The sequence below is a fragment of the Papaver somniferum genome, chromosome 2 (genome assembly GCF_003573695.1).
Source record: "Papaver somniferum cultivar HN1 chromosome 2, ASM357369v1, whole genome shotgun sequence".
NCBI lineage: Eukaryota > Viridiplantae > Streptophyta > Magnoliopsida > Ranunculales > Papaveraceae > Papaver > Papaver somniferum.
Window position 1 is genome coordinate 58506805 of NC_039359.1, and position 12964 is coordinate 58519768.

Genomic DNA, 12964 nt, shown 5'->3' on the forward strand with positions numbered 1-12964 from the left:
GGGTTTGGAATACCAATTATTGTGAGTACACATAGCTATTTCCAACGATTTTCATCTTGCAATGTTTTTAGATTTATTTATTTAAATTTTAAAGTTTATTTGGAAGATGATTTTGCAATATTAATCTTTATGGTTTTATATATTGCAATTTGTTATGGGATATGTGTGTTTGTGTCCGTGAACTATGATTGTCCCATATTGGCTCAAAAGTTAAGTATATCATATGTCTTTATGCAAATATGGATAAAAGATAGAGTGAACTTTTGACAACAAAATTTAAGCCTATTGTGTCATTATGCAAACATTGATGGAAGATTGATGAACTTTTATCTACAAATATTAAGTCTATTACATATGTCTATGCAAATATTGATGAAAAATAGAATGAATCTTTGAATATTCCGCAGTATTGGTCTTTCCATGATCCATATCTTTGTGTATGTACTGTGCGGCTCCATAAGTTCTCTTATGTTGAGCATTTCCGATTAAATTAATCATAGGTTCTATTGTGGTTAATTTAATTGAGTATTTAGGATACAAATTCATGTGATTTGTTAATGTCCAAAGAAATCCTTCTTTTCTCGTGAAAGTAAGGTCGCTCTTGTTGTTATTTCGGGAATGACATTTTATGGGGGAGAGTTCTTAATTAAACTTGTGCTTAATTGCCAAATATTTATGGGGAGTGCGGCTGTGGAATATTGTAGGAATTTTCTTGTATCTTTATAAAATTCTTGATGAATAAACTAGTTTCGGCTATGTGAAATCATTGAAAAAAAGTTGATATGTTCTCTTTTGGTCATAAAGTATCTCTATGGAAATTTCATTAGGATCCCATGAGTTTTCGTACCTTTGCCAATTTATATTGACAAAATTGGGGGAGAATTAATGTGTAGTTCACACTACAGATACATATGGTTTACGGATCATTAAGTAAGGCGGAGTGGTTTTCATATGAGATGAAATATTGACTAAGGGGGAGTGATACATATCACCATAGTATTGTTGTCAAAATTGTGATACAATTGGACTTTGATGCTATGTAATTATACTATGACACTGTATAACAATGATTTGAGAGCTTATGTTTTCTCATTATTATAGTTAAGGATCTTTAACAACTATGATGCTGAGTTGAACACGTTCAGAATCACTGGAGTACTTGGAAGTGACGAAGATTTCTAGTAATATTGAAGAACCAAGGAAATCAAGCATTTGGATTGAGAGCTGCAAAGTTTATTTATTTTGTATTCCATATGTATTGATAGTTTTGTCACCAAAATTGACAAAGGGGGAGATTGTTAGAGCACTGCTCGGTCGAAATCACAAGCGTTGCTATCTCAAGCTTGTTTGTCAGGTTTAGTTGGCAAAACTATAAGTCTTGATTTCTATTCTACTTATAGATAATTCTCGGATTATGATATAAAGTGTAGTTGAGCATTAGATTTCACAGCGTTCATCGATTTAAGACGAAGAACTACTAAGGGGAACTTGTGTAAATTCATCAAAAAAAGGTATGTGGAGACTTGAACTCATCTATCACTCAAAAGTCTATCTACTATATCTCCTATTTGAGACAAAAGTCATTTAGCTATATAAACTTCAATTATGCACATTTGATATTTCGAGCGGAGTTTAACTTAATATATGTTGGTAAGCTTTCGTTTTAACCAAGTTCCTCTTATATTCTTGACGAAAGTCAAAAGATAATCATGAGAAAATTGCCTGGTAACATCTTACATGATTTCTGTGAGACAGTTATTTGATGTAGACTCGGAATGTTTTATATTGATGATTCAGTCACTTGAAAAATTCTTTGAGGCTAATAGTTTGTGTGAGACAGCTATTGTCATCTTCCGAGAATGTTTCAATGGTTGAAATGAGAGTTTAGAACAATTGGATATAAGCACAGTATGCATACTTGCATATGTGTAATCCAAGTCCGGGAACCATGGTATGCATACACGTACGTGTACTGATTGGTTTAGTATAGGTCCGAGAACTAAGTACGCATACCGGTATGCGTACGTGGGGTTCAAGTTCTGGGACTATACTGAGTTTGGTGGTATGCGTAGCCGTTCGCACACTGGCGAATGATAGACACATTTTTGTGTCTAATTTGTCCTCAATGTCCGTATTGTTGGAACTCTATTTTTGTACTAATATTGTGTTTTTATGTATTTTTAGGAAATAAACATTTTTGGAAAATTCGGCTCGAAAAGTTGATTTTGACACCCGGAGGACAAGTGTTATTTAGACTCTCGCTTTTGGATAAGGGGTAACCTAATTACTAAGGGGCACCCCCAGGTCACCCCCAAGGCAGCTGCTATTCTCACCCCTACTCTGGATAGGGGGATACCAGTTTCTTCCCCATTTGAAACGATTTTGGCGGGAAATTTCTAAACAGTTCTGGCAGAATTTCGATCGTCAAAATGAAGGGGTTATGGGTCGATTCAATGGCTGAAATTTGGTATAGAGATATGATATAGGTTAAGGAACATAGTATGGGTGACATGATCGATCAAATTTGGCTGGAATTTTCGGTATGATTCACACACCCAAAACAGAGCACGTGTACTGTAACACGAGAAAAATTGAAGTTCTTGTGTGCATGGGGGAGTTCTGCTGGCGTTGGAAGAGTGTTGAGGCGTGAATAAGTCGAATTGGAGCATGCTGGACCAGAGAAAACGCGTGAAAATCTAAAACAGGAAAGAAAATATCCGAAAATATTTTCTTTCACTGCCCAGGATTTGTGGAGTTATGGAGGAGATTCGATGCATGCTTCGGGTTTAAATAGAGTCCTTGGAGGTCAGAGAAAAGTTGTCGAGAGTCTGGGGGGATGAGGAGAGCCAGAGAAGAAGAAATTCGAGTTTTTCCCAAACTCGGTTTCTGCTGCTGCTGCTGTTCGTGATGAAGATGAAGAACATGAAGAACGGAGCTGCACCAGCAGTCGTTTATCAACAGTGAAACAGACTCACAGCCGTGGGTCGTAGGTGTGGGTCTTAGAGCTACAGTAACAATAGCACTTCTTCTTTGTCGTTCATTTTGGACGCTTTATGTGGGTCGCAAATTCACTGTTTTATTATTTCATCTCCATTTTCATCCTTGTAAACACCCTTTGAGCAATAAATAAATATTTTGAGCGTGTTTTTATCATGATGAGCTAAACCCAACACTGGGACGACAGAGGAGGTCGAATTTCATCCATGTGGTAATTTCATTAATTCTTTTATTTACCTTTTGCACTAATTTTAATTGAATTAAGATTTTAAATTAATTACTTGTGATTTCATTTGATGGAGTATGCTTAGTCCTAGGGATTTTTGATATGCCATGCTTAAGAAATACAAGTAATATTTTATAAAATCTATCTTGGCAATAAACTAGAGTTAATATTTGTTTTTTTTTTGAACTATAATTGCTAGAATTAATTTTTGAACCATTTGAAGAAAAAAAAACGGCCGAATCTTTAGTCCCAGTACTCTTGCCAATATTGTTAATATTTTTTGTATATATTTATTAAATCTAAAAATTCCATTTCCTTCACAAGTTTGAAACGAATCCTATTTACTACAACCCCACGAAAAATCTATAATCAACGAACCCAAACTTACGCCGGCCACTAAGATATGCGTACCCGTTTGCATACTTGAGTGAGTTACGTTATAAAATCGGTTTGTTCATGAACTAATACATTTATATAATAAGGAATGCAATCTTTTGTAAACCGTGGCTATAATTTTCATGACTTGATTCGAGTAAATCAAAATCAATTTTACTTCAACTGTGTCTTGTATACTTCTATGAGAATATAAACAATTGAAAAACTCTATAACTAGTTTCATTTGAGTCATTTGAACTAGTTATGGTTAAGATAAATAAGGTTGATATGAAAGTGTTCATATGGCTAACTTCGGTTAACTATTATTGAGCCAACAAAGGTGTACACGTTTAGGCACAGTTACTCATATCTAAATGAAGTCACATTATATTTGTGTGTAACAAGATAAGTTTGATCTAACGGTTGAAAGATATTAGCTTGATTTTAATCAGTTTTTAATCTAACAATGAATATTGAATGCTTTGTTATCAAGGTAACATTAATTGCAAACCCTGATTTGAAGACTATATAAAGGAGAACTCTAGCAACTGGTAAACCTAATCCCCACACCTCCTGTGTGATACTAGTTGTGACTTAAGCCGATTCTCCTTTAACCTTAGGTTTTTACAAAACCCTGTAGGTTAACGACTTGAAGACTTCATTGGGATTGTGAAGCCAGACCCAACTATTTTCTTTGTAGTTGCATGTTCTGATCTTGATGTTTTCTATCGTGATTGAGTATTATCTTCTCTAAGATTTGCTCAAGATTTAATCTCCGATAGGAAAGATAAAAATTAGTCATAAACATCTTCGTCTCATCGTTTGTGATTCCACAATATCTTGTTTTGCTACCATACGATTAATATTACTGTGAGGTGATTAATATTTCTAGGTTGTTCTCCGGGAATATAAGTCCGGTATAACGCTAGTGGAAAATGCAAAAAATAAAGTCTGCCAGAAAGACACTTAAAAACTCTAAAAAAGACTGTTTCTGGGAGCTCTAAGATTGTAGTCTTATTTCTCAAAACGTCTGCTTTTGAGATTCTTTGGTTTTTTCAAATTACAACTTCCTGGAACAGCCCGATAGTTGCAGCTGGTGGAAGCAGCTGTTTCATTAATTTATAATACAAAAAAAAATGTCAGTTGTTTCACTAATTTATAATACAAAAAAAATGTCTCAACTGAATCTATAGCTGAAATAAAATATGATTGTGACAAATCAAGAAACTGAAATTGAATTAAACTTATATTCACTAAATTCATTTGTACAACCCCGAGAAACTACAATTAATCAAGTTCTAAATCCGCGAAAAATTCACTAAACACGTGGATTTCATTTTACAATGACAAACTACAATCAGTTCCAAATCTAAAATAATTAATGAAACATCCAGAAATCTAAAAAGAAAATCATTGTACAAAAATTACAAAGAAAACATGAGTGAAGTTTTGCATAACCATAATGCTTCTCCATAGTCCCGGTCCTTGTCGGGTGGTGTCTTTGAAGAAGAGGAATCTGCAACACTTGAAATAGGAAGTAGATGCACTTGGTTTTAAGTTAGAAACTGATAGGTCAAAGAGCTTGGTATTGCATTTTAAGATCCCTGAAAGCATAAAGAAAGAATCATAAATCCAGTGAAGATTAACAAAGAGACCGCTATATGCAAATAGACAACTAGATGTGAATTAAGATGTAACCATGATTTGTAGCGACTATTGTAATGATGGAAAAATAGTGGTTATCTCATCGACTACAACTATTGTAGTGACTCCAATCAGTTTATTATCTCAGCAAGCATCAAGCTTTTCCATATAAAAATAACCAATCCTTTATTCCCAAACAATTTGGGGCAGGTGCCACATGTCACAACAACAAACAAAATAAAAAATTGAAATTCGAAATGATGACTGACAAGAGCCATTACATTTCAGAAGCCTGTGGTGATTGAGAGTGCAACGAGAAAGAGAGCCATCCTGCGAAGAAAATAACACAATATATAAGAGTCAAATACCAGGAGAAAAAGGTGTAAAATAACTATGGCAGACAAGAAGGAGCACAAACTGAGAAAAAATTACAGACGCACGTACAAGCATTAGTTAAGGTCCAAAATCAGAGTTACTACTGCAATAGTAAGACCATGACACTGGGAAAGCGTATAGTTGTACCTTGGATGGATGTATACCAACGGAAAAAATGCCAGGTTTCAAACTGTTAAGACAAGAATAAAACAAATACCCAAGCGCATCTCATTTCATAGTCAGATTCACATCCAAACTGTATGATTCCGCTAGAACCTACAGTGTATCAAATAGAGCAAACATTAGTAAATGCAACTGGTAATACTTAAGAGGCACACCGAATCATGACAATCATGAGTTTCGGAAAGTTACTCAACTAAAAACCAAACTATGGGCTCATGTATTATGTAAGTTGTACTATGAGTACACAAGTATGACTAATGTTTTAACTAGTAACTTGAGAAACTCTGCTAAACCTCTTATCATTTGAGCAAATGAAATATCTAAATATCTCAATGACAGTCACAACTTGAAGGAAATATCACCAAAAGATTATTGAGAATGAGGTTCAAGTTGTGCGTTTTCCGTGTATTAATCAAGAGAACAGTCAAAACATATCACATGATGAAAACTGGGAAATGAGTGGAATTTGTGGCCACTTACAGGAGATCGAAGAACATGGTCCACTAGAAGTTGAATGCCTGCAAGTAATCATTAAGCATTGGACAATGCAACATGTTCTTCGTTTCCAAGCACCACTTTCGGAAGTTTTTCTACCATCTTGTCACAAACTCTTACTTAGATCTGAGACAACCATTGAAATAAATGACAAAAATAATCAAAGCATACCAACCATTTAATGATATCACCAATTTATACTTCTATAAGTCCTTTTTCACCCAGCATAAGGGAACATTCAATAGAATCGTGTGCTGCTACAACAGACACTTCATCAGAATAAGCATAAACCAGAAAAAATAAACATTCCTGCAATAAATTTAAAATGAGAAGCATTAGTCTCAAAATTGACAGTTAAAATGAGTTTTTATCTTAAGAGACATATCCCATGACTTGAAAATTACTGCATGTTTCAAAGTCCTTTAAACAAAAGGATAGTTTTAGAGTCGAAAACCTTTTCAATTTGGTACCGGTTAGTGATATTGAGTATGTAAAATCATTCATTTCCTAAATATTTTATCCCAAAAGTTCAGATACATTTCGAGACAATTTTATCTCACCAAATGCATGAACTAGCTCTTCTTAGGAGTGAAACTACACTTTAACAATAGTCCACCAATAACAGATACAAGTCCTTGTCTGACATTTCCTGGAGGATGCTCACAAAGCTGCAAAAATACAAGGACATTTTTGCGTATCCCAAATTATGACATTACATATGTAAGATTAAACGAAACATGGAAGCTTGAATTAACATGGGCATAACGAGTTACCAATGAAGAGCCTTACATGACAAAAAATTGCCACTTGCCAGTGTCACTAGTGAAAAATGTATCCGAATACAAACTTTGAATACATAACAATATAAGATTCTTCATCAAACATATTTGACAAAAAAAATTAAGCTTCAGCAATGACAGAAGCAATTCAATCAACTTTTGAACCCCAAAGCAGCAATATACACGAGCCAAAATCTAAAAATTTCAATTTTTCTGTATTCCAATCAAACAAAAACATAAAAACCAGATTCTAAAACTTCATATAAACTTAAAAACCACAATAAATATTCAATCAATAGTCTGTATAAACCCTTGTGAACTTTTAAATATCAAACCAAAACCAAAACCAAATTAGACCAATACAGACAAATCAATCGAGAAAAACACAAGAAATTCTAAGAAAACACTGTTAACTTGAGCAACACCATGAGAATCATGAAATTGATACCAATCTATGATGGGGTTAAATCCTTCTTTACGACAGGTGATTTCTTCAACCTAATAGACTCAAAAAACAAACAAAAAACCATCAGTTAGGGTTAAAAATAGAATTTTGGAGTAGTTATGTTCATAATCAGATTTAGGGGTTTTGTTTCTTACTCTAGGAGAAGAGATCTTGTAGGTAAAAGTAGAAAAGTGAATACCTTACTGCAAAAACGAGAGAAGATTATAGAAATTAAAATCGTTAATAATAAAGTCTATCAAATTTATGAAACAACAACAAGATTGATATTACCTTGATGATTTTGGGAGCAAATCAAGTAGATCTTGGGTTACAATGTTTACTTTAGATTTTTGCTGATACATGGGTTAGGGTAATTGATTTCTGCTGAAAGGTTGGGTTGTTTGGGTTGCTTTTGATATAGGCTCACGATTCATCTTACTGAGAAGTTGGATTCATGATTTTATAGCATGAATCTAATGAAAGAAGATAACTAGAAGAGACTGAGTTAGAGAGAGACAGAAGACTGTTTGGGTGAAGAAGCGAAGATAGAAAATGAACGAAGAGAGATACCTGTAAATCTGGTACCATGTAAAGGCATATACTTTTTTATTATAATAAAATACCCTTCAGTATTACGACTTCTATGAGTGATCGATTTAGTTTTATGGGTGAAACGTCTTCCATCGGAAGCCCAGTCCATTAAGAAAGCCTTTGGAAGTCGTTTTTATAAAATCTAAGAAGACTTAAAAAACCCATTTTCCACTAGTGTATATCAATTGGTTCCTATTCACTTTGATTTATCAAAAGACGGAACAAAACTCATAGGTATATCTGTGGGAGACAAATTTATCTATTCAATAGACTTTTCTGTGTGAGACAGATTGGTTTATCAAGTCTTCGACTTTGGGTCATAGCAACTCTTAGTTGTGGGTGAGATAAACTAAGGGAATCAAGTGCTAGAGTCCTTCTGGGATTCAAAGACGTAAGGAGTGCAACTGTACCTTGATCGGTGTGAGATTGATTAGGGCACAACTACATTCTAATCTGAAGTAACTTGGAGTAGGCCAGTATCTGTAGCGGCTTGATACAGTATGGTGTTCAAATCTGGACTAGGTCCCAGGGTTTTTCTGTATTTGCGGTTTCCTCGTTAACAAAACTTCTGGTGTCTGTGTTATTTCTTTTCCGCATTATATTTGTTTATATAATTGAAATATCACAGGTTGTGCGTAAGTTCAATCAATTGTGAATCCAACATTTGGTTGATTTTTAAATTGATTGACACTTGGATATTGGTTTTTGATACCGTCCAAGTTATTTCTTATATTCAATCGGAATCACAAATTCCTATTTGTTTGATTGCAGATTGAATTGAGAAATTGAGATATAACTCTTTGATATACTATTCTTAAGATTGAGTCTGTCTGTCTAGTTGATTCTCTTGAAAGTATATTGGAGTTAGTCTATATAGATCGCTAAGCGAAATATTGGATGTGGTTGTTAGACCCCGGCATTTTCAGAACAAACCACTGCTACTTTGCAAAATTTCATATTGTATGTTTTTTCGGCAGTTTCTTGAAGTAACTTCTGAAGTGATTCAAAAAAACGTGGTGGATGGTGAATAGAAACACTATATAGTTGTACGTAGATGGTGGAGTGAGACACATTCAATCACGTAGACATTGGAGTTAAACAAGGTATAATTGGACAACTTCTGCATAGAATTTCTAGTTATCTACCGATAACACATGTTAAAAATAAGGGGAATTATCGTTTGGTCCTATTTTATGTGGTCCAAGTTAATTTGGTCCACCAATAAAATGGGAGTTCTGTTTGGTCCTTATTTATTCAAGAATATTAAAGTATCTAAAGTACCCTTCTCTCTTATTTTCTCTCTTCCTCACCGGCTTTTTTTTTTGTTTGTTTTCTCTATTCTTTATTTTCTCTTTACTGATTTCTCTCTCTTTTTAACATTAACAAATAAAAAAAACTTAAAAATAAAATATTTCTTAACATATAAGTCAAAAATTAATAAATTTTATATATTCGGAAATGTCTCGTCGAGAACTACACAACGAGTACCCATTATACTATGTTCCGAAACTTTAATTTTTTCGGTATAATAGTAGTTCATACCCGAAAATGAAAAATATTTTAAAACATGGTAGTTCATTCTACTTCTAGCGGTTCATTTCGTAGAATGTTGTAGAATGAACTCAGAAAAGTAGCTCATTATTAAGAATGAAGTCGCAATAGTAGTTCATTATTATAGTTCATATTGTAGAATGAACTCGTGATAGATGTCTTATTGTCGAATGAACTCATAATGGTTGTTCATATTATAGGATTGATAATTCATGTTGTAAAATGAACTCGTAATGATAATCAAGTATGGTAGATCATATTGTAGAATGAACTCGTAATAGGTGTTCATTATGGTAGTTTGTATTATAAAATGAACTCGTAAATGGTGGTTCATATTGTAGAATGAACTTGTGATAGGTGTTCATATTGTAAAAATGAACTCCTAATTGCATTTCATATGGTAGTATGAACTTGTAATAATAGTTCATTATACCACTTCATTTTGTAGAATGAACTCATATGTTACTTAATCATGACAGTTCCTTCTGTAGAATGAAGTATGGTAGTTCATTAAAGTAATTCATTTTGTATATTGAACTCGTTTAATGGTTCATTTTATAGCTATTTATTAGCTTAAGGGTAAGATAAAAATTAAAGCTCCGAAACATAGCAACAATGATACTCGTTGGAAAGCTCTCGTCGAGGGCTTTCCGAATATATAAAATTTATCATTTTTGGAGATGTGGTTCAAAAAATCATCCCACTGGGTATTGTCTATTCTAGGAACAAACAGTAATATTTAGGACCAAACAATTATATATATTTTAAAAAAAGACCAAACACATAGTTGATTTGGTCAACATGACCAAACTAACTCAATTATACTTTTCCTAGGATCATATGGTAGCTTCTACTAAAAATAAGTATACCTCAAATCTTGTGTTCATATGTAAAAACTGTTGCATTATCTCTTACACGTAAATGTCTGAGAAAAAAATAATCCGACTTCAAAGACGCTCGGTTGCACAAATCCTATGAAGACCGATAGAGAGGCGCCAGGCATCGAGTAAAAACTCTGGGATGAAGTAATATGCAAAGCACCATTGAATAGAATGGGTCCAATAAGGAGTGCATCTTGGTTCTCCATGTCCAATCCTCCGCACTGCTGATCGAACATAAGCATCTGGTGAAGGTACAAACAGAGAAGATTTCTCTATAGATGCAACTTTCGACACCATTTTTGTTGCCACGTACAACGGAACCTGTCACGGAAACTCATAATTGATCAATATATGTTTCTAATATGTACCCAATAACACCGTAAATCCCTACACATATTTCACTTTTTAGGAGAGGTCAACATACACTGTACAACCGGTACTAGCACAAAATTGAGGTGCAATTCAACTGTGATCGATCAGCATCAAAAACAATCAAGTATGCAACTAACCAACCATATATGCGGACCAATAATTATCAGGGACCATCTTATGAATCTGTAATACTGTTTGCTCATGTATGTAGTTGAAGGATACCTGGCATTGGACATCAATTCCTTGATCCTTGTATTCCACGTGTATGCTTCGCGACCATTGATCCACATACCTGATTGATTATTAAGATCACAAGAATAAGAACATTATCAACAGTACTCGTAAACCATTTAATTGACAACTGCCTACCAGGACCACCAGGTACAAGTAATGATAAGTGTAGCTAGTTAGTTGCCTCCTGAAGTCCTAACCATGCACATGCTGCATGCACCGCGTGTCAATCTTATGCCTTCATCTACCGCGGTAATCCACCGTGCATTGAATGCTCTCCGACGATATTCTTATATACGGACGTCAATGGGATATGAATCACTAGTTTAATTCATCATTCTTATAGCTCTATAAAGATCATATTCCTAGCTATCGTTATGGTGATTATTGATACGAAGAAGAAAAAGAAGTAATTAAAGAACTTACGCTTTTGAAGCAGCATATATAGCAAAAAGAGGATGTGAAGGTACAACAATGGCAGCACCAGAGCCAATATTGACAATTGCACCTTTCTTTCTTTTCAACATACCCGGTAGAACCGCCATTGTAACTCTGGTGGTACCTTCTATGTTTACTCTTATTATATTCATCCATATTTCTTCATCTACTGCATGGAAGAATTTAGCACTAGGATACGTTATACCCACATTATTTATCAACACGCCTACGTCTAGACCAGCAATGGCTTCCTCTATCTTTCGAATTCCAACCGAAAGATCACTCGATGAGAAGTCGACTACGACAATCTTGATCTGGATGTTAGGATATTCGGATTGAATTGCCCTCGTGACATTTTGTAGCTTATTTATATTTCGACCAACTAAGATCAAGTTGAGACCCTTTCGAGCTAATTCAAACGCAAAGGATTTCCCGATACCTTCGGTTGGCGCTGTGATGAGTGCCCATGAACCATACTTCTTCAAATTCTTGGCTGGTCTGAGGAAAGTGATGAACAACCATCTCAAAATTGATGCAGTGTGCTTGAGAAAAAAAAGAAGGCCTAGAAATGAAAGAAGAAGTATCCATATGGGTCGAGTTTTTAGTTCATCCATGTATTTGGATTCTCTTATCTCTCTTTTTTCTTCCTCCATCGATCTAGTTAGTATTGGAGCTAGATCTCACTATAAGAAACCATGAAGAGTGTGACACTTTTAATGATGGTAGGGTTGCATGATCGTATATGAAGACTTATTTTCCTCACATGTACGCTAGCTAGCCAACCACTTATTCTTCCACAGCAACAAAGAAGATTCACATTATTTCGAAACAGCGTGTATTGTTTGAAACTGCAAGGTATTTACTCGACCTCCTCTATCAGTATTCATCTTCTTCCCCTTTTCTACATCAAAAGAAACTTTAAACTCAGTTACCGTCAATCAATTGGATCTTTAAAACTTTTTAGTGATCCCCGTTTTTCATAAGTATGCCAAATATTTCGTTTTGTACCAATTCATTTTTAGGGATCTCTGGGGCTTTGATATTAACGTCTAATTACTCTTAATTTTCAATCAAGTAGTTCATTACAACTTACATTTAATTTATTTAATATTTTTTTTTTGTATTACTCTGATTTTGAATTTAATTTAGGTTAGTTTTCATGAATTGGTGAAATTTGGATGATTCTGGATTACTATGTACGGACTTATTGAGTCTGCATTTGCGGACTAATGCGGAAGAAAAAACAGAACCGGCATTTGAGAAATTGACATGGTTGAACTTGGGAAGGAATGAATTGTTTTAAAAAATCTACATAAACCCTAGAAAATATCAAGATCCCTTTCGATATTTCTAATCTGTTTAACAGTAAAAGACATCATGG

The 12964-nt window shown here is 34.3% G+C and overlaps 1 protein-coding gene and 1 long non-coding RNA gene across 9 annotated transcripts; both read right to left on the reverse strand.

Annotated features, from left to right (window-relative positions):
• Positions 1–4875: 4875 nt before the first annotated feature.
• On the reverse strand, positions 4876–8090 carry LOC113353353. 8 transcript variants are annotated; one of them, XR_003361230.1, is made up of 8 exons: positions 7811–8090; positions 7675–7722; positions 7523–7572; positions 6856–6963; positions 6281–6604; positions 5765–5893; positions 5524–5572; positions 4876–5202 (listed from the first exon to the last, which is right to left on the reverse strand). It is a non-coding gene; the product is annotated as an uncharacterized LOC113353353 (long non-coding RNA). The 8 variants fall into 8 exon arrangements; XR_003361227.1 differs by having other exon boundaries at positions 7085–7572; XR_003361232.1 differs by having other exon boundaries at positions 6281–6390; positions 6471–6604; positions 6856–7572.
• A 2273-nt stretch (positions 8091–10363) lies between these two features.
• Positions 10364–12647, reverse strand: LOC113347754 (very-long-chain 3-oxoacyl-CoA reductase-like protein At1g24470). The gene is made up of 3 exons (XM_026591423.1): positions 11572–12647; positions 11137–11206; positions 10364–10863 (listed from the first exon to the last, which is right to left on the reverse strand). Exons 1-3 carry the CDS (start codon positions 12234–12236, stop codon positions 10609–10611), a joined length of 990 nt encoding a protein of 329 aa, XP_026447208.1. The 5' UTR covers positions 12237–12647; the 3' UTR covers positions 10364–10608.
• Between the last annotated feature and the right edge of the window lie 317 nt (positions 12648–12964).